Source organism: Numida meleagris, chromosome 6 (genome assembly GCF_002078875.1).
Source record: "Numida meleagris isolate 19003 breed g44 Domestic line chromosome 6, NumMel1.0, whole genome shotgun sequence".
Taxonomy (NCBI): Eukaryota; Metazoa; Chordata; class Aves; order Galliformes; family Numididae; genus Numida; species Numida meleagris.
Window position 1 is genome coordinate 59,835,506 of NC_034414.1, and position 22,987 is coordinate 59,858,492.

Below are 22,987 nucleotides of genomic sequence, written 5' to 3' on the forward strand. Positions count from 1 at the left end.
AAGGCAAGGCAAGGCAAGGCAAGGCAAGGCAAGGCAAGGCAAGGCAAGGGGAAGGGAAGGGAAGGGGAAGGGAAGGGGAAGGGAAGGGAAGGGAAGGGAAGGGAAGGCCCTTTGACACACAGTGTTTCAAAATAGTTACTGATGGCATGACCAAGCAGTCAAAAGATGCAACTAATCAACATTTCTGTTTTTTAAAGCCTGGTTTGATTGCACTTCTAATCTCCTAGTCTGCAGTCCAACAAGATGGCAAAGGTTTACATGCAGCAGTGTCCTTCCCACACAAGGTGGGGGAAAGGCAAGAGGGTCTGCTTCATTTAGGGCTGATGAACCTTTTCCTTGCTTAGGGCCGCAGAAGCTTTTTGAATCTATTTTGCATGTCACAGGCAAGGAGGAGCTAAGCTGGAACTCCCTGCCAGGAAACCAAATTGGGACACTTTGCTAAACACAAGGCACAATTCTAACTTCTACCCAGATCTGGGGGGCTGCCCCTACATCAGACCAGGAGCGGTCCACCCTTTGGCAACAGAGTTCCAAACTTCTGCTAAAAAGGATCAACACGCAGATGCACTCGGGCATGCTGGAAAATCAATGCACCCTCTCCTCATGCCTCGCAAAACACACTCCAGCAGAAGTACACAGAAGTTCTGTTTCAACAGATTTTGTTAACTGCCACTTCACTGACCAAGTGTGCAGCAAATGCATTTCTCAGTGCACGTCCAAGTGTGCTCCCCTGCCTGCTCCACTACACTAACTGCCAGTTAACCTTAAAGTGCTGGTTAATGCTACAAAACCACTGATGTTTTGCAGATCACAAACTATGTAGCTGCAAAAAAAAAAATAATGTTTTTTGCCTAAAACTGAACTTCCTTAGATAACCCAGCTTTATTACTAGCCACATGCAAACAGAAAGATCCCCCACTATTTTACAGCAGTAATGTCACACTGATCTCCCGACACCAACCAAGAGTCACAAAGGCATTAAAACACTTTAGAAGGACAATTCCCAGGGCAGCACATCTCATTTACAGTGAATGGCACTATAAGCACCTCCCGCTGGTTTTCATCAACAGTTTTGTATTACAAATTTTGATCAAAGCCGCGATGTAATTGCTAAGCGGTGCGGCTTAGGCTCATACACAAAACACCTGCCATACAAATGCATCTCTGCTTTGCTATAAATTTTTTTTTTTCTTAATTAAATGCCTTCTGGCTCAAAAAAAATAAAAACGTTTTTAGCTATTTTATGAGCTGGCAAGTCTCTCCAGCCACTTGTGAAATTAATACTAACCGAAGTGATAAATCCTCATCTAAGCAGGCAGGGAGTTATTCCCCTTTCCAGTACAAATGGAAGCTGAAATATTGACCCCAGAGCAACAATTGCTTAAATCTATATATCCAAGCACAAGGTGACAACCAGAATTTATGATTTTTCTAAGAGAAAACGCGCTTGAGCACAGATGCAATGCATGCCTTGGAAAGCATGGTGACATATTGCTACGTTGCAAGCAAGAAGTAATGGCCTGAAAATAAATACGTTTGAGACTCACCATAAATAAAACGCACTTGGCTGCCTCTCTCTGATTAAAGCAATGAAATAACACCACCGTATTTTCATAGGCACACAACCTTGCATAAGAAAGTATATTCCAAAGATGTACTAACATACTGACAATTATTATTTTTTATTTTGTTTTTGTTAATCATTACGCTGCTCGTTTTACTTCTGTAGAGCATTCACAACTAGTGAACAAAAGAAACTGGACAGCTACAAATAAGATTAATCTAGAACACCAATTTTGTAAAATCACCTTGATAGCTGCTAACACAGTGAAATACCTGAAGGGTAGAACATTCTACTCAGTTTGTTCCCAAGTCATCTTTAGAGATGCTCTTCAGCCAGACAATCCACAGCCAAGCATGAGAGAACGGTCTCAGATTTAGGAGGCATTACATCAGCCAGCTTCTGCCTCTGGACTCTTGATTTAGGAGGGAGGGCACTAGGGTGAGTGGCTGGGAACAGGATGACCTTCAACAGCTTTCTTTGCTCTCCTCGTGCTCTAAATGCATGCGCTCATTTGTAAAGTGGGAATAATACACCTAGTATAAAGTGGGAATACACCTGTTTGGGGGTTGGAACTAGATGATCTTGAAGGTCCATTCCAACCCAAGTGATTCTGTGATTCCATGATACTATTCGTAAAGTGGGAGTAATAACACCTTGTTGATTTCTGAACACGTAAGATAAAAGGATCAACTTCTATTCATTCAACAATTTTTATTTCATTGCAAAAGCAGCAATGAACTCCAATGAAGAGGTGGAGGAAACAATAAGTAAATCAGATAGAATGGCTACTTTCTTGAAAACTTCATCAACCAAAATACCTCTACGCTCAGAATGTTACACTTTACCCTGGATGAACAAGAAATGCAGGCATTTACTCAGAGCATCTCTCTATTCTTTCTGTTGCTAACCCAGAAACAAAATAAACTAAAGCCTTGTTTGGGCCATGCACCTGCTAAACTATGCTTCAGAAGCATTCCTGTATTGGTTTCACCACGCTGGAGCTCCATAAATAGAGCACAGCATTCCCTGCCTCCTTGAGGAAATAATACCAAAGCTACTGAGAAAACACGGGGCTGGCTTAAGCTACGTTTGCTAAGTCAAAGTGAGAGCAGTGGGCACGAGCAATAAAAATTGAGTTTTGCTGAAGCCAGAGGAAATGAAAGGGACACCATGTTCAGAAGCTCAGCTGCATTTCAGAAATGCAAACTCCAGTTTTATCCAAGGCAGACTTCAAAGAGCACCTGTAAGACACGTGTTGTCCTCTGCCACTGTTCTTCAGGGATTCATCTGCTCTCAGGCCTTAATATATTCAGAATGCTGCTCTAGGACATATGGAGACTCACTGTACTTCAGAAGAAGGATGAAAATTCTAGGAGACAACCAAAGTGAACACGATCGTGATTCATACTTCGTCTTTTTCAAAATTAATGGGACTCTGCATGATCAAAAGAACCTAAAATTCTAGGTTATGATGACAGGATCCCCGAGAGAAGACTGCAGAGGTTCAGTTCAGGTACTGCAAACCAAATGCCTCCCTGCCTTCCACAGCTTACTGACAGCAGCAAGGCTGCCCTTTGGTGAGATGCTGGTTTTGGCAGTGAAGCAAATGAGACATCCCCTGCTCCTGCTGTCCTACCGTGCTTCCTCACCACTCTCTCCCCACTTCTGATGGGGTTCTAGCTCCTTGGTAACTGCAGTGATCTGGATGACAACAGGACCACAGAGTCAGCTGTGCTGCTGTGGGTAGGGTAAGTGCAATTCTGGACAGAAGAGAGCACTGGGGAGAAGGGAAGAAGAACAGATGCATGTAGAGATGCATGTGATCCCTAAGCAGGCTATCATAGCTTTGGTCCAACATGCAGTCACATGTTAGATAACTAACTGATGTACACAGAACAAGCTCCTACAGGAGTATGAACACCCTAACCATCACCTTATGCCTCTTGGGCTGAACTTCTCATCTACCTTCCGAAGAAGCTCGAGTTGAGACTGGTACAACAACCACTACTGTTTGCATACTTAATTTCAGAAGAACGTGCAATTATTAGCAGCACCAAAGAATGGAAAACAAACGTGTAATGTGTATGCAGTGCAACGTAAGCTTTTAAATGGAAAATAAACAGAACAGGCAAATACCCGAAAAGCTTAAAAAAAGAAGCATATAGGAAATCTTGATTTAAGATCCAAGTAGCAAACATTTAAAGGCACTGAAAGGCCTCTGAGAGGCTCTGTGCTTCGCAAGGGTTTGCATATCATTGGAAATTTACCAAAATAGCTATTCTGAAGTAATTATTATAATGGCAATCCGCAATTAAAAAGCTTACTAATGGGACATGCAGTAAAAACGTAATTGGTGACTACACAGTGCCAAGATGATGTGACTGCGCAGACTGCAATTTTTTGTGCTGTGAGCAGCAGCAAAAAGCAAATAGGAATTCTGAATCAAAACAAGAGGTTCAGAGGGAAGCAGACAGACAACAGCTCTGGAGAAAGAGCAGTCAAGAAGCATCGTAACATCGCAGCTGTTGTGGAAATATGCAGAACAGCTACTCCATTCAGTTTTTAAGCACAGGGATTTAGAAAACGATAGGATCAATCTGTAGTAAGACAACAGGATTCCTTCAAATTAATCCTGTTTTTTAACGTTAGCACTGCATCATATCAGAAGTCCTGTAACACTAGAATAATGTATCTGATGGGAAAGTGATGCCAGTGAAGTACACTAAGCCATCCGATCTTAGTTTATATTACATAGAAATACAGACCACGGCATCTTCTTCCATTAAAAAAAAAAATATTTCCTTTTCTGCTGGAACAATTCAGAGCTCGTTATTCTGTTCACAGTAGGTCAGCTGAATCATTGTTCCAGCCTGGAGGAGGTACTGTCTCTTCTCAGACGAGTCTTGCTGTTAATATCAGCACTGACAAGAGCAGCTTGTTGCACCAGCTGCCGTGCTACATTTAGACAATAAATGCGTTTAACTGTACCGTGCCGAAACAAAATCACATCTTCCAAAGACCTATTCATTCAAACCTTGATAAAATGCATCTTTTCCATTTACCTACTTACAGGACACCCTGCAACCCTAGCATCGAACCGCATTAATGAGCAGATTGAACTCCATTTCTTAATGAAATTAGGGCATACAATTTTAAATTACCCTGGAAACAGAGTTCTGTTTTCAGCTCTGCGATGAACAATATCTGCCTAATGATGCAGATACATCAGGAGGTGCACCAGTGTCTTCTTGAGGCAGTAATCCGAGGACAGCATATCAAGTGAGCTCTGGTCGTGCCTCTCAGCCCACTGGGTTACAGGCAGAGAATTCCACGTCTGAGTTACAAGCTGCATTTTTGCACTTCTTTTTCTCTTCTCTTTCTTTTAAGGCCACTTACTCAAGCGGGGCCATGGTTTTGTGCTATGAATAGAAGTGTTGCTCTCACATAGGCTGAAAAAAATACAAAGGTTTCATACCAGGGTAGATTGAATCCAGAAGATGCCAGAATATACGTAAGTGGCAAAGATAAAATGCAGAAGAGAGGTTTGGGAGATGGGAGAAAAGGAGCAACCCCTTCTGAAGATCCCACAAGCACCATGCCAAACCAATGAAAGGTGTCATGGAGAGTGCTCCTTCTTTCTACCTACCAGAATATTGGGATAACAGCTTAGAGCAGGCTCTACACTTAGTTGCTTATCAAAGACACCACCTACCCATGCCTGAAGCTGCATCACAATGTGTAATAAGCTATATAGTGTGACACTAAACTAGCACCCTGGATACTTCCTAAAGGCCTAGGAGAAGAGACATCACAAGAGTCCATCTGCTTCTTGGCCTGGTGGTCGACCTACACATTCCCCCTAACCTGCCTTGTCTCTGTTCTCTCCCAGTCTGTATCCCAAATTCCCACACTGGAACATCAGCATCCCAAATGACATACAAGTCTTTCAGCCCAAGACGATGAGGAGCTCCAGGGGCTGCTAATGTGTCTGCAGCTGCTGGTAGTACCCAGATAGTGGTGAGGGAAGAAAGGAGGAATGGTGACGATGACGGGCAATGACTTATGTTATACAGTTAGCACGGCTGTAACTGCAGGTTTCCTACATAATCACATCCATTTAAAAGGAAGCAATACTGACATATCTTCTCCTTAGATTCTACTTAAAAGTGTGAAGGGTCAAAAAATACTTCTCCCTATCCTTCTCCATTCTCAAAAGGCAGCTTTTGACTTTTTGTTTCCCTAGTGCAAAAGAATGTTCTAAAAAAAGAAGTTAAAAAAAAATACACAGACATATCATAGATGAAAGTGCTAACAGAAAGTGTTAGTATGGCTGTGAGAACTGCCACTGCATTGGCCTGGCAGACATTTCTTCTCAAATCCCTTCCTAGAACATATGGGATCTTCAAAAGATTTCCATCTAACATGATGCTTTCATTTGCAGGTTTTGTACAGACTATACAATTTATGCCAATAACTAGCATTTTAAAAGATTATGCAATACTGTCTGATTGTCTGATATTTCTTGAGGGAAGCTGAGACCAGAGTGAAATGAGCTGAAGCACAAAAAGTCTTGTTTCCCAATAAGATAGAAGATTTTTTACAATGTGCTGCCAATCATAGTGTGACTTCTTATGGAATGGACACCTGTGCACTGCGTCCTGAGCTGAAATTAATCCACACACACCAATCCCGTATGCACTTTCAATGCAGAATGGAGTAGAAAGAAGTAAAAAATCTTAACGACTTAACAGTTTCTGGTGGCTGTTAAACCAGCAACTCACATTTAGGACATTTGAATTACCAGTGCAGTTGGTTCCTAAAAAAATACGTTTTTCTATTTATTTTGGTGACTAGCTTCAGGTTTCTAACAAGGGCTGTAGATTTCTCTCTCGGTGATTTTGCCCGCTTGCTCCCAAACACCACGAATAAAAGCAGTGAAGTGCGAGAAGGAGAGCAGGAAACAGCAGCTTGTTGCTTTGAGATGACAAATGACAGCAGTGAAATCAAGAGGCCTACTCTACCACAGCCAAGGACACTAGAGCCGAACAACGAGCTGAACGGACTCAAGAGGCTGCCGACATGATGGTACACACTTGAGCAATGGCACCTCAGTCACTCACACAAGCACTGACCTACACTGCTGCTCTGGATGTAAAGGGAAGGTCACAAAGCTCTTACTGTGAAATCGACTCCACTTCAACCTTTCACAAGAGGCAGTGGGCACGCTGCTACTGCTGTTGGCTTTGATGGAACGTGGAACTCTTTGGGACGCACGTACTAAACCATCTGCACAACACAGATCTGCAGTTAACACATTCTGGCCTCTTCTTTCAGCTAATCAAGCATTCCTTTACACCAGCTTGTCTCCTCAGTTCTGTCATCACGACTTTACAACTCCTCCTAATATTCAACAGAAGTATTTTCAAGGACAGCACCCTCAGTAACTCAGGACTTTGTCCTCCTATTCACCAGCACAGTAAGCGGCCTCCTGAATTAGCTCGGATGTCAAATCAAAACCCATTTGCAAACCCAGCTCCACAAAAGACTTCCAATGAAAAGACCCAAAAGCATTTAATTATGTTTTGCTTTCCATCAGGCATCCGTGTACAGAACTCAGTGAGTAGATTCTCAGCAACAGCTTCCCACCATATTAAGTAACTCGGCACTGTTCCGAATGCCAACGTTCACCCTAGCTCCTCATTTTCACTCTTACCAGTACGCACTTCACTTGCTCGCTACTCTGACAACCAGCAGGAGCAATGGAGATTCCCCTTGATTTTGGTCAGATGAAAATCTTTCCTCACTTGGCAAAGTCACTGAGCGCCGGTGCTAGAAATTCACTGAACAGTCCCCTAAAAGTCAGAAGTGCTGGTCATGAAAACAAAATACATCCTTGCTCTTCTGGCTTGCAGCTACTCTCCCTAGGCTCATACAGTTGAACTAACATAGGAAGCAATGCACCCACAACATAAAGACTAATGACTCAGGGGAAGAGGGGGAGAAGGAAATAGGAAGAGACACAGCTTCAACTGAAGGATCAGCTGCCATTTACAACGTCAGCATTTTATTCAGGTTAGAGTTGCTATTGCAAACATGAAGGACTCACATTGCTGTATTTTTGATGATCCTTCCTTGGTCCATTTTCTGCCCAATACCATGCACAACAAACACAATGTGACTAGTTTGTGGTGGCTTGTCTTCTAAGGTAGCTTCTTCTACATAGCCTCTATGTAGCCTTGTCCCACTACTTGAAGCTGTAGAAAAAACATTATCCTAGATCAGTTACATGCTATGAAATGCAGCGGTCTCACATGTTGACAGAAGCTTAATTTGTCTCAGACCAATACATGAAAAAGTATTCTGAAAATACAATTATACAGAAAGGATTAGTATGCATTTTTAATAATCCACAATTTTCAACTCCTGAGAGATTTGAGCAATTAGGTGACGTTAATCCTATCAGTCAATATATTAGTAGGCCATTTCCACCGTAAAGAGAACCAATTTCGGAGCTGGTTTGAAAAACAACTTTTTAGAGAACAGTTGCATGATTGTCCATTAACTTCTACTACATAATGCTCTTCTTCTATGTACCTCAGCCATTAAAATTCCTCCACCTTGCTTCCACAGCAAGCGATCACTGAAATGATCGTGCCACAAAAGGGGTACTCACTGTCATTGAATCTCTGATGGCATTGGAGGAGGTGGTTGAAAAGCTTTAGATTTTTCCTGCTGAAGTGAAAAACTGTACATTTTATTTCCAGCCAATTAAACCCCATGTTTCCCCAGTCATTCTCCAGTTCAGTGGCCAAAGCAAAAATCAGCTCTGCAGGCAGGTATGGGTATCCTCACATTGCCCTGCAGGTGGCTGGTGAAACCCACTGGCACAGCGTGGCTTCATCCCCCTCTAGTGACAGACCCACAGAGAAGGCAACAGCCTCGTATGAGAGCCAGCTGCACAACACCAGACAAGGATGCATCCAGCCAGCCCTCTGGACGGCCACACAGAGCAAGACAGCATCACTCCTCATGGGGAAAAAATGGAAAGAAGCAACTCATTTTGCTTTAAGGGAGGAGGAAAACACAACAAAAGCAGCGAGAGCAGTTCTTAGACGTGACAGGTTCATCAAGGGAGCTTCTATTTGCTATTTCTCCTCCCAAACATTTAGGACAGAACTTTTTAATTATCTGTTTCACACTGTCCAAAATCACGTTGTGGATGTAGAATAGTTCATTTCTTCTGGAAATTTGTGCAACAACAGCACTGAATTATATTAATTTTTGGCAAACATTCATTAAGTATCCACCCAAGAGCCCTGTGGGTTAAGAGGGCAATAATTACAGAACAGAGGCATCGGATTAAAGCCAAACCAGCTACCTGATCTTGTCTCTTCAGAAACCAAGGAAGAAAACAAAAGCAACTTGTGCCTCTTGTTGTTTTTGTAGTTGTCCAGTAATGCACAGGAGCAGCATGGCAGAGAGGGCAAGTCCCAGTATTCCAGATGGGCAACTATCTGCCTTTACTTTGAAGAGAACATCCTCTCTCATAACTGTCTCAGCCTCAGCCTATAAAACTGGTCATTTTGAGCTTAAATGAGCCTGGATTCCTACAGAAAATGCTTTCCATCCAGATCTAACTGCTTCACCCCTGCTCTCAGTTCACAGGTCTGTTTAATAAACTGAAAAAAGCAAAAGCTGGGAAGAGGGGGAGGTATAGTCATGTATTTAAGGAGCACATCACAGCATGCAAGTACACAGAGACAAAGTTAAGGCTGCAAAGGGAACTGTAATTCTAACATTGTGGCTGTTAGATACTACCACTGCAGTATTAGCATTATGCAGTAAGTATATGAAAACCACTGCTTCCAAAATAATAAGGAACAAACGTAATAAAAATAATCCATGTCTAGTAACAATTATTCAACACATCCTAAGGAACCTGATATACTCCCCTGCAAAACTCCAACGGCAAAAATGGGCCAGTCACATATTAATTAGAACTTCAAACTTCAAGTACAGGTATTTGCAATATTTTTTTTTTACAAACTCTGAGAAATATTACCTTTGGAAAACCCCAACTTTTGTGTAACAGTTCTTGCAATTTTAGATGTTGTTGCATCACTGTACAGATACACTTCATCCACACTGTGCCAGTCCACATGGTTGCGACTCAACTTTAGACTATGAATAGCTGCAGCAAAAAGGAACAACATTGAATTTAGATGGGTAAAGGGAAAACAAAAACCTCTTCAAACAGAGAGAAGGGTAATTCACACACACACACATTTATATCTAGTGCTCTATTGTATCTAAATCCATACTACTTCTTACCTTGGGAAGTTTTTACATTTAGGATGAATCTGACCAGGACAAAGAGCAGTTTGGAGACTACCCCCGAGGATATTTCACATCATCCTCCTGCCACCCTCATTTTGGGCTGGCAGGCCTCTAAAACATGTCCTTAACTGAAAGCAAAGAACATGGGGGGCAGGGAGATGCATCCCCACAGTACTGCTGCCTGGTGCAATGACCGAGGGCTGCCCTTGCACTCCTGCAATTGCACTCCTACCTTCTCTCTCCTGTGACCGTACGGTGAGATCCCTGGTTTTGACCGAGGCTACGGAGCACTACAGTAACACAGAGGCTTTCAAGGCTCCATTACGAGGTGGCTCAATTGCTTGGGCTATTCTTTCAGAAACGTCTAGGAGCTGAAAATGCGGTTCAATGAGAAAGGCTCTGAATGAGTAATTTCTGGCACAGAACAGAATTTTGCTCTTTCAAAAGCCCCTAAGAGCTCTAGTGTTTTTTTTTTCGTGCAGTGATTGCGCTTTCCAGATTCGGAACTGATTGAACTCGGGAACCAACCTCATGACACACTGCCTGATTGTTGGGATTAAGCACAGCAGGCACGTTATAATGCAAGTCAGAATCTCCCATCTGAGCTTTTGTGTGCAAAGCAGCATCACAGCTGCCGCATTACTAGCAATGCGGATTTCACCTATGCTTGGAAATCTGCTGCTGAGGTCTCATCCAATGTGCAACATTCAGCATTAGGAGAGATGACACCTGACAGCAATTGCCCTGTGACAAGAAAGCGTAGTTTAGCCATGCCATGGGTCTTGCTAAGAAGCCTGTGAAGTCATGGAAAACACTCAGAAGGGCTTTATTTTATTTTTTCCATAACAAGCTAAGCTCCACTCCGTCCTCTACGTGAAGCTACTCTAATTTGCTGTACTCAAAAAACATTCTGAGAAAGCATGAGCCATCATGGCTTCATATTTTAACTTTCTTCCAGCACAAACCAGTTGCACTAAATTAAATGCTGTGTGACCCTTCTCCTGAAGCACTTTTTCTTTCTTTTCCAAGGCAGATAAACCTAAAATAGCCTCAGGAAAAGCTAAATTAAGTCTCTAAGAAACAAGGAGATAAGAAAAGGATTACGCTCTTCTGCCATAGTTAACAGCTGATTCACACAAAGCAAGAAGAATTACGCTGCCGTTTTACAGTGGCAAAGAACAAGCAGGGAAGCCAGCCTGGCTTAGAAGAGCAGATGTGTCAGCGTGGGCTGATGACTGCCCCGAGCAAGGAGTAAAATAGCAAGAACTCAATGAACAAGCAAGGTGATTTTTCCTAAACATCCTTGCAGGTGAAGAGATAAACCCATATCCAGAGATCTCAGTTTAGAATTGGAGAAGAAAAGAAGTTCTTAGCAAAACTTCTTCTTTCAGACCTGGAGCCAATGCAACAGGCTGTGATGTCCTGAGAGGCGAGCAGTCCAGTGGCAAAGGCACATCACTTCCTTGTAGATGGCTGCTAACTCCTCTACCCATGAATCCATGACCACTGTAGACTTTTTATGCATCCACCCAGCAGGTCTTTAACAGCAGAAGCTTATTCCATATGAGTTCTGCGAAATCCTTCTCCCAGTATGTTTTTGGAGAAGCTGACAGAGCAGGACTGGAAGCACGATGCCTTTGGTGAATGTTGTGCTGAAGATTCTAAGCATGTACAAGAAGAAGCAGAGAAGTCTACGACCAAATGGCTTACTACCATTGGAAACAGAGAGGTGTGAAGAGCAGCAATCCTCAAATGCTTTCAGGAATCAAGTTCAGCCTCTCCATTGGAAAGGAAATACAGAAAGAGGTAGATCTTCTCGATCTTGCATTAATTATTCTCACCTGGAAAGAATAAATTCTAACTTTCACTCCCATGCTGTTCTCCAAAAATATGCATGTTGAAGGACACAGCGAAATAAATAAAACCTGTGCATGCACGCGCTAAGGAACTGCAAATGAACATCCAACACTACCTCTCTGGATGTTTAGCAATGCATTCAGAAGGGAACCTGAAAAATTGGGTCTGCTTCTAACACAAGCACCACATGAAACTATCAGTACAATTCAGGACTGTGCTTCCCTGTCTCTTGGGAACAGAATAGCTTACCTCTCTGAGATGCGTTGTCAAGGCAGATACACATCACATTCAAGGTCAGATATAAATGTATATAAATTTATCTTTTTCAGCACTTGGACTATACATCCTTCCTTTCCCCCACAGCATCCAAAATAAAAATTAAAAAAGTGGTTCTTCTTGTTTCTTGGTTTTCCTTCCTGGGATGCAATGCTTAAACGGTCTGCCCGAGGATCAATGCACCTGTTCCATAGACCATCCCATATTCTTTCTGATATGGGGTGAGATTTTCCATCCCCCATTTTTGACTCTCAAAAATACTGGGATGTCAGTTCATCCCCCAGCCCTGGCTGCCTTGTCCATCAGGAGAATATAAATCTCCCAATATGAGAAAATCTATCACCACGAGCTCCAGGCCCTCCTGGTGCGCAAGAAAAAATGCCTTTTCAAAAGAGGAGTGACACCTCACTTAATGGCTATTGTTGCATTCTCTCTATTGTTCCATAAGCATCTGTCCCAACAGTGACACTGGGGAGAGAGAAATGGTCCTCCCACACAGATTTCCACGGGAGAAACCCAACTGAGAGATGGGCTGCCTAACTGAGATCAGTCACAGGGATAAAGGATCCACAACCCATGAATGCGCACATAACTGGGCAGAGATATTCTCTGTCATAATGCGGAGGAGATGCTCTTTAGGTGAAAAAACCAACAAGGTGCCTCTTCATGAGAGCCAACGCTGCACTGAGAGGTTCTCAAGAGACTCAAGAGCCCAAATAAAATGCTGCCATCGCTATTTTGAACTCAAGGAAGAGAGAATTATACATTCCTGAAGATGAGACGATAACGATTTACGTTTTCTTTTCAGACACAAAGGCTGACTGTGATGTAAACCCCCTACGTGGTGCAGAGGTGGTCAAGGTGACATCCCTGGAGCTGTTTGTACCAACAGATGTCAGCAAGTGTCAGAAAGTCACCAAGGCATGCCGTAGTTTCACTGGAGAAGCACAGGGGATCAAGTTGCAGAATTCAGATCAGGCAGCAGGTAGGGCACAGGGGAATGCCCTTCATGCTCATGGTCCTTCAGGAGCACGCTGTCAATGTGGATTGCACAGAAGGTGAAAGCAGCTCCTGGCAAAGCCACAGGACAGGAATATCCCTCTGGATGAGGCTTCTTGCAGCTTTGTTTTCACATGAGCTACTTCTCTGACACTAAGAACACGCACAGCTTTCTTAGTAGGAATCTCTCTATATGCCCCTTCTCCTGTTGCCAAAACCCCTCAGTATTCCGCACGGTGCTCAGTTTTCCAGTTTGGCATTAAAAGCCAAAGCCTTTGAGAAATGAGATCAAGTTTTGGTTTCCCTTGTATCCAGGAAACAGAAATGAAACTTCCTTTCTTCTCCAGGAATACCAACCAAGACAAACACTTAGAGTACAAATAAATGGAAGCCACAGCCCCACTGCAGATGGAAGACAGCAGAGAGAAGCATAGTAATGGCCTTAAGTTGCACTAGGGGAGGTTCAGGTTGGATTTCTTCTCTGAAAGAGCAGTCAGGCACTGGCACAGCTGCCCAGGAGTGGTAGGGTCACCATCCCTGGGGGTGTTCCAGAGCCGTGGAGATGTAGCACTGAGGGACGTGGGCAGTGGGCATGGTGGGGTGGGGTTGCTGATCTTAGAGGTCTTTTCCAACCTGAATGATCCTGTGATTCTATACGTGAAGCGTGAGGGATCTGGAAAGGAATTACCATCACGCAGATCTCCAGTTTCACCAAGACAGATGAACACAGAGGGAGACGTCCCTCTATATAAAGTTTAAATATGAAGAATGAAGAGATAAAGAAAATCGAAAGTACATATTCCCACAGTCTTGAAGAACCTGATCTCAGTTAGATAGCAGAACTTAAGCCACAACAGCCGGAGAACAACTGAGGAGCAGCAAGCTTGCCTTGTTCTTATGCTCATAGCACAAACCCTGCAGGGAAGCTGGGGATGTGCAGGCTGCAGGTGGGCTGCCAGCACAAACAGCCTGCTGGCTCCAGAGCTCCAGGAGCAGAACGCTTCCAGCAGACAGCACCCGCAGACAGGCACCTGAAGATGGCAGCTAGCAGGGCCAACACTTTAAAATTAAACACCCTTTAAGGTAAGCACCTGGTTTTAACTTGGCACTTTCATCTACCTGCCAAGACCAAAGCATGGGGTGATTCTTTCCCACCAGAGTGCCAATGCAAGTCAAAAATCAATAGGGAAAAGCATCTTTGAAGTGTTAAGAGCTGATGTTATCTCCATAAAGGCACTGGCATTCCAGTTAGGGCTAAAGACCAGAGAAGGGATACACACTGTTTGAAAGCCATTCTTGTCTTCTTTTTTTTCCCAGGGATTTTAAAATAAATGTGTGTTGCAATCAGTGAGGATTAGTTCCTGCACAAAGCCAGCCAGCTCATACACAGAGCTGAGAGCAACACTAGGCACTGTTATTCTTTTTTTTAAACAACTCTCAAGTTCTGGTATGTAAACCTGAGATACAGCTGTAGATTAAGTCTTTTTTTTTTTTTTTTTTTAATGAATATAAGAAAGCCCAGACATTAGAAAGGCAATTGCTTTTAATCAAATTGGGCTGTTCCAGACTGCTGTCCTTTTTCTATGGCACTTTACCACCTTCTGACTCAAGAACATCACCAGCTGCCAAATAAGCAATTTTAATTCAAATCCATTCGATGCTACGAACGAACGTGATTTGGAGAAAAATAATTCATAAAATAATTTCAAAATTACAATTACAAATTAAAAGGCCGCAGTCTTTTCTTATTTGTGACGACAGAAATTACGCTCTTCACCTTTAACAGATTTGAGGTCCATGTGTGAGAAGAGGCAGGAAACACTTTGCTATGCATCCCTTTGCTTTCAGACTTCTGCATTTTCGACTCAACTATAGAAAAATATCGTTGTAGCAAGTCCAAAGCAAATACTTATGCACGTCAAAGTAGATCCTCACCCTTCAGAATATTCCTCAGAACTAGAAGAATATCTGGTATGACAGGAATAGCTCTAAACCCACCATGTGCATGAACATTTTAAAGCAAAGGTGCAGTTTGCAGCAGTCCGGTTCCTTGGTCACTGTGGTCAGTTAGAGTTTAATCATTACCGGCTTTAATAATGGCAAAGCTCTGTGACAAAGTGCATTGCAACCTTCTGCAATCCTTAATGGCTCCTGCAGGACCTACTCCCACCTTCTGAAACATATTGGCTCAACATCAGTTGCTCCAAAGCTCTAAGTTCCTCCTGTGTTACAGCAGCCTCGGTCGTGTATTCTCTGCAGCCTCCCTGTTTCATATCCTATGTCCCATCACTTATTTCATTCCAGTATTGATACAAAAGCTGCAGTGAAAATAACTTCCAACACAACATTAAAGATGCACGCATCACCCAAAGAGTGGCCTAACAAATACTGCCTGGTACAAAACTCTTTACTCAGTCCCTCCCCCTGTACAATCTCCCTTATGCTGGGCCTGTAGAGCTTCTAAAAAAGTTGCTTCTACTTAAATGACAAAGTCAAACCACAAAGTAAGCGCATAAGAAACAAAAGTTTACAGGTTTTAATCACAGCCACAAACAGTTACAATAAAGACTACAGCACAATATTGCTAGCATCTACTTTTCTCTAAGACTCACAGCACCGCTGTTTTCCTCCTAAGATTCACAGTGCTTTTTCCTTCCCATTTGGAGGAAATGGCAAGAACACAGTGCAAGAAATCAAAGCATGTAATTCTAGCACATTTAACTGATAGGAGCAAGCTAGAAGGTAAAGCTTCCTATGCCAGGAGTACTACAAGGAAAAAAAAAAATAATCTACAATTACTGTACCTTGGGAACGCTTTCGCTTAAGACATGCAGCATCTGAATTCTCCTTATATCCTCTCCATTTGAACAAAGAAGGGAGGGAGAAGGGAGGGAGGTAGTAGAGAACTAAAAGTAAAAACACTGAGCTTCAAAGTAAAATTTTTAAAAGGAGTGTCATTTTTTTTTTTTGCATTTATATTACCATTCAAAAAAAAAAAAAAAGAGTTGATACATTTATTGAAAAAGCATATACACTTAAACCGGTTTTGTAGCACAAGTGTCAGGTCACGTGAGCCAAATTCAATCCCTTGGCTCTTCATAAACAGTTATGGCATCACAACAAAGCTAGGGGTGTTAGTGAAGGAAAGCTGTGACATAGGGCATGCAGTTTCACCGAGTGCCTTTGCATTAAGGCGTACAAAAGCATTAACACACGACTTGGCATAGGGCAGAACAAAGACACTTTGAAGCAGACTCTAAATGTTTGGAAAAATAAACGATGACAACTCATTTTTAAGCACAGCTCTGTTATTTTCCCCAAAGATCGTAAGAGAATCATTAAAAGTTAGACTAGAAAAGACATCCTGCTGTTAACCTGCGTTGTCAGTCCTTCAGAAGCTGCCTTCAGCAGAGAAATGCAGCAGCCCGTGCACCGTGCCTCTGACAGCCCTCCCATTTGTGAACAGGAGCTTCCCCTTGATGGCAAGGCAAGTCCACAGCTTTTATTAGACTTTCACTTGTCTCACTTCACTCCTCCTGAAACACTGCACGGCAGTGCCAAGGATTCTTTTTCACGGACTTACCTTCCCATCAGTGCTGTGCAATTACGGAAGGAATGCTTTAAGGAAAAGGGAAACTGCTGCCAAGCGGATAGAGTTATGCAGTCACGTGGCTGCTTCTCTTGGCACTTACACAGCAAGGCTGAGAGTGAGCTCCTACCAACCCGCCTTCTGCACTCGTACAAATGGCCTTAGGTTGCAAGCAAACTACACAGTTTCAAAATGCTGGAGCCTCAACAACCTTATGTAGTCAAGGGAGAGTGCGCTTAAAGCACGTGAGAAGTCTCCAGCTGGGCTTCTGAATCCTTAAAGTCACTGAAGCTGCAATGAGTGGAAATCAGTTTGCCTGCTGGAGGATGGGAGAATGCAAGTGACACGACATCCTCCCTTACAGGCACCAGGAGTAATTAATGCTGTCCAGCCCAGTCACTTACAAGTGATATCCCATGCTTACGTCAAGGGCTTCTCACACCTCTTCGTACTCTCAGCTCACAGCTCTGTCAGCAGATGCCTTCATATAGGTGCTGTACATTACTGCTGCACATCAGTTTTCTACAGGAGAGGAAAACTAGGCACTTGGGACTCGATGGAACAATTTATCCTACAGAATATTGTACTGGCTGTGGCAATACAGGAACAGGCTGCCCACAGAGATGCTGTGGAGTCTCCTTTGCTGGAGATAATCAAAACCCCACTGGAAACATCCCGGGCAACCTGCCCTCATTGGCTCTGCTGCTTTCACATTCTCCATAGATCCCTTCTGATCCTGGCAATTCTGTGACTGCATGAACGAGACTTTCCTTTCTAAAGGTTAACACGGTCAGCTGCAACAAAAATTTATTGTTAATGTACTTTTTTTTTTTAAAATGAACAGAGGAAACTGCATTTGATATCTAAGGCAAAAGAGCAAAAACTCCAAATGCCATTTTTATATTTTTTGTGGCATCTAACGACACACTGAAAATCCACAGCAAATCCCCAGAAACTCAAGCAGTTTCAAAATCAGTGCATTATAAAATTTGTTCTGATTCTGACTCATGGGATTGCTTTCTACTTTTCTTACAATCTCTCACAGAATCCCAGCTTTGATCCCAGTGTGATTTCCACTGAAGGAACTTGCTGGGGGTTATCTGCTCCATTCCCCCATAGACACGATCTGCTTCTCAGTTGAATGCAATTTCAAATTTGGATCATGTTGCTCTGGCAATTTCCCGTGGAATTCTGAGCATCTTTATGGATGGATACTCCACCACCTCTCCACAAAAACAATCAGCTACATCTGTTCCTATTTTACTATCACATATATTAAACTTCAGCATCACCTCTCCCTAGGTAAATGAATATTCCTGAAAAGCTTACAGAGGAACAAAAGACAGGTACCTAATTATATGTGACTATATGTGACAGCTAACCTGCAGCTCAAGGGCAGGCAGCTCTGTATTGCAGACACTGCTCCTCCATCCCTGCCTGCTTCCCTGCAGCTGGAGCTGTGTGCTGCCTGCTAACAGCTCCTCTGCACTGCAGGAGCACACAGCAGGGGATGCGTGGGCTCCGGGCACGCAGCAAGGGAGAAAAAAGCAACACTTAAGTTGCAGAACATCGCTGCCTTTATTGTGGCTAAATGATGTTAGCAAAGCATCTAGCCTCAGATCCTTTCAGAATTTGCTATTATCCAAGTTCACAGTCTTGTTTTATCTTACAGTGGCCTTGATATCGCTGAGGTTGCTAGAGAATGCTGCCCCTCTAACAGATTACTTCAGATAAGCAAGTCCTGAACTCACTGTCTAAGCACACATAAAAACAAGTTCCTAAATCTTCCTTTATTCTGTACATTTTAAGCTCACTGTCTGCTAACAAGGTATTACAATACCCTTTTTGTATTCCTTTCAAAATGTTTTCACCTGAAATACTGCTTCACAGAACAGGTGCTATAATAAAGGTCTCAAATATTTATAGTTATTTTACAACAGTAATATATTTAAGCATAACACCTGGGTACAAGCACAGTACAAGAAAGGTCAGTACTGCTGCAGGAAGGCAGGGATAGCCATCTCAGTGTGGCCAAATAAACACCTTAGCCAGTTTCATATTTCAAGGGTCAGTATTAAAAAGTATTTCAAATTTTGAACCTAAGAATTTAGATCAAAATGTCACCTAGCACCTTGTGCTGATATTAATCTACGTACGTTCAGTTTGAAGAATGAACCTTCCGTTAAGGAAGATAAGCAAAGCCCTTGTCCTTATCAAAAAAAAGCCTGGTGTTAACCTGGATGAAATAAAACCTAACCAACTAGTGGATAAATGAATGTGAGGGCCCCAAAGCCCCCAGCATCATCTACCTATCAGCGCAGTGGCAGAACAATCAATCAGACCTGGGAGTCTGTGGTAGCCCACAGATACTGTTTCAGCAATGCAGCATCTCATTGAGGGGTTTAAGGTGTCAGACCCCATTGCTTTAGGAAAGACTTGAGCAGCAAACATCGAGCTCTGCTCCCCAGTACACCTACCAAACGACAACATGAGGACTACTTTTGCTCAAAAAAATTGATTCCTAAGCCACGTAAGTAATGGCAAGCTAGAAGATACTTTCCTGAATCTGCCAATATTACATTTGTGATTTGCACAGCCTGCCGACATTCTCTTCTACAACAAAGCAGTCAAAGAAATGCAGCCAAATCTCTGCTCCTCGTCCTCGGTGTGGATTCCTCCTGTAGCTATATATTGGTTATCCTGTCTTAACAGGAGGAACTGCAACGTTTCTTCCTGTATCAACAATTAGACCAACACTTAAAGCTGAAAAATGTATTTAGAACCTGGCCAGAAGCAAGGCAGACTCTGAGGGCAGCCAAGCTAAGGAGGTGAGAGGTGATGTCTCTGCAGCTTCTGCTTGCACTGGTGCTCTGGTGGCACTCCTCTGGCCTGGTTTGTGGCAGAAAGGAGAACATCCTGCAAGGCAAACACGCACACACTGCCTGCTCTGTGGTGGCCTGGGGGAATCAGCTGTCACTTGTCAACATCTCAGATACAAGCTGCACTTCAGAGATCTCTGGTGAGGATAACTGGCCTCCTGCAAGCACTACAGGTGCTCACCACCCCTCCAGAAATATCAGAAATCCGTCTAATTTCTACAAGCAGCAGGCAGAGCTCTGGAACTCAGTCTTCTCCAGAACTTCCGCAGAACGCAGAAGTTCATAACCTTCTGGGACCCAAATCTCAAATCCAAATACCAGCTGGATACTGAAAAACTAAAGCTCGCATTAATCTGCTTTGACGATGCCAAGAAATAAGCAGAGTGCTCCATTTTGGAGCTCTGGTGTAACAAATGATTCACCCCAGGAAGGCACATCAAGGCACATCACCGCTGAGATCGCCAGCTCAGGGCCCACTGCGGGGGATCAGATGCCAGGAAGAATCAAATACATCAGGCAGCAAAAGTGCACTTCATTTTGCAACGCATGAAATTAAATACTTGCTCCCCAAAAGCACTGAGGAGCAGGATGGGCATTACCATCCCTGTAGGACACAGGTTGGAGACCACTGTTCCCAAACATTCTGCACTTCCAGAGGAAGGCATTCCTGGATTAGCAGTTTAATAGTGGGGTTAATTATTCATCGACAGTCTATCATCAACAAAAGCCCTGGATAAAGCTTAGTTGCTTCCTTCTTAAGATGCTTCAATCCAGGAGCAGAATTCAGAAAGCAAATAAATGGAACCCACTCTTAATTTTTCAGCCTGCTGCCACTGCTTTAAAGCACAGCTGGGGTAAAATCAGGAACCAACACGTCTGAATATCAGCAAGAGTCTCACTGTTTTTCATTATTTGTGATGCAAAGTGGCATGATCAAATAATAAAGTAATTATGCCTAAGTAACAGGAGGCTTTGTAACAGCAAATCAGCAGATTGCCTTCACTTTTGCTGAGGGGTCAGGCAAGACTGCTAGGTTTTCAGCATGTATCACAGCGTTGTGAACAGCCATTGTGCCTCCCAGTGATACCTACAGATCTATCCTAGCTCTCATTAGTCTTAAATAACAGTCACCTGTAAACCTTGACGGACCAAGATGTATTTAATACAGGATGCAATTACAACAAATTGCAGCAACAAAGCAATTAAGTGATTTAAGCTGAACTCAGCACTTTTCCAACTAACGATGTTTACTTCATCAGTGATAATGCAAGTTGTAAAGCTTCTCCCCGTGCCACGTGCAGATGGCAATCACAGGCGCCAGCCAATCAGATGTTCTGAGAGGCTAATTAATATGACAAATCCACTTTTCACACTTACTGTTGCATAGTTTTTCTGCAGCTCCCCCAGTTACTGGGAAAAAGTCTATTGAGAGTTATTGGTGACCTATGTTTCATTTTGAAGTGACTGCATACATGGCTGTTATTTTTTTAGTTCAGCTTTAGAACAGGCCCTGGTGGCTGGAGGCTCTCTGATCTCTTATGTTTGTGTCAATAACAAGGGCTGTATCTTCCCCACTCCTTTCCTCGATTCAGATCTGAAAATCTCTGTTCCACAAACCAGACTTTTGCTGCAAGGAGTGCCCACCTGAGCTCCGTTCCTTACATGACAGGGTGAACCCAAGTGCAGCTGAAGGCATTTTCTCTTCCTTCCAGCAGACATCATGCTACTAAAGGCTGGAAGCACTCAGCAGCTGTAAGGATGTGCTTTCCAAGCAGATGCATGCTGACCTACACTGCGCTCACAGCGGGGGTACGGCTGCAGTAACAAAGCTGGGATTTGTATCAGTACACTGAAATGATAAATCAGTACAGGGAAACAAAAACCAGGTAAAGGTGCCCTTCAGAAGTGGGGCTGTGGGCACCGTGCTGGGGGTCAGAGGACACCCAACTTTAGGCACCCACCTGACAGAGCTGTTAAAGCAGAAGGCTACTGCAGGGCTGGCCAGTGGAAAAGAATTTTTCAAGTGGCACAAATGCAAAATAAAAGCCAGAATTCAGTGTCCTTGCTAGCTGTAAAGGGAGTTAGGAACTTCACTACTTTCTGTATTATTAAAAATTCTCCTGAAGTCAAAAAATGCTATTCTGGTGTTCCTATTACAGAAGAACCCTGAGTACCATCTTGCTTCTAAATTATCAACAGGGTTTTACTTGTGTGATCCCACAGTTCCCATTTAAACTCCTTTAAACTACAAAGTTGCTTTGTAAAGGATAAACCCAAACGCTACCAGTATGTACTGCCAGGGCTCTGTGCTCGCAGCTCTTATTTTGTGAAAGTTGAACAAGTGACAACCAACACACAAAAGCAAAGCGTGAAAGCCAAAAATAATAAACTTCTGCTGTGCTACGTTTACCCAGAGCAATCAGTTCAACTGCACAGCAAGTTCAGGAGACTATTCTTAAGAAGGTTGACTGAGATTGCCAGGAATCCTAACTGAATGCCCTCAGCCTGGTGATTGAAATATAAGGACTTCCATAACAGAATGAATGCCCGAGACTTACCATAGCTGAAAACTACTCTAATGAAGTCACAGATTGAGCTAGAATGGAAATGTGATCTGTAAAATGGATGCTCCCTTTAGGGCAGAAATTAGGAATGCTGGCCAGAGAGCTAATAGCCAGTTTGCATTCAGACACTGACACACTTCCTAGCCCATAACGAGATTTCAGTTTGAAATGAGACTTCAAACAGAATTAAAAGATATGAAACATGCAGCAAGAAGTTTATCTGTGAATATAATTTTACAGCATCCACTAAATGTGCTACAGCAGGAAATCCTCCAATAAGATGCAGTGGAGAAGGGGACAGCAAACTGCACCCTTTAACCTTCTCCATTATGTAGAACCCAAAACCATCCCAGATCAAGCTCTTAGTTAAGAAAAAGACTCTAGCTGTCCAGAAAACACGTTATGGAAAGTAATCTTACCTTCCTTTCCATCAACAGGTTTTGATACTTCCATATCAAAGCTCTCCTGCATCTGCTGGCCCCGGAAGCGGCTGAGATGCTCCTGCTCTATCAGGTTGCTCTCCTCCTCCTCCAGAGGCTGCCACGTACCGTCAATAAACCACTGTCCACGCATTACGGGAATCTTCTCAGTTTCTGAAAACCAAACAAGAGATTCTTTAATGCAACAGACCACAAACTGAGAGCAGGTAAGAGGGAAGGGACTCTGTTTGGTGTTCTGATGAAAACTAAGCTCTCCCTGGGGGACCCCCAACAAGGAAACCCCGACACCGCTTTGAGGAACACCACTTCTTCCCCATGGGGCTGCGTGTGCTTGAGGACGGGAGGAACGGACAGGAAGATGTATGTTCTGCAAAACTGATGTAGCGTTTAGTTAAAGATGGGATTTATACTCCTCTCTATGTGGCTGCCCTGTATTTTCAAAACAAAAAATGAGGAACTGTGTGAGGTTCATGTTCCTCTGT

At 43.1% G+C, this 22,987-nt stretch overlaps 1 protein-coding gene across 2 annotated transcripts in view; it reads right to left on the reverse strand.

The window, feature by feature from the left end:
- The window catches only part of DDHD1 (DDHD domain containing 1), a 61,650-nt gene that overhangs the window by 24,358 nt on the left and 14,305 nt on the right, over window positions 1–22,987 (reverse strand). The window contains exons 2-5 of one of the 2 annotated variants that reach the window (XM_021401843.1): window positions 22,485–22,658; window positions 15,838–15,939; window positions 9,627–9,755; window positions 7,671–7,818 (exon numbers count right to left, since the gene is read on the reverse strand). In XM_021401843.1, the coding sequence (XP_021257518.1) occupies window positions 7,671–7,818; window positions 9,627–9,755; window positions 15,838–15,939; window positions 22,485–22,658 (553 nt within the window). The remainder of the gene's footprint in view (window positions 1–7,670; window positions 7,819–9,626; window positions 9,756–15,837; window positions 15,940–22,484; window positions 22,659–22,987) is intronic. The other variant, XM_021401844.1, reaches the window with a different exon arrangement.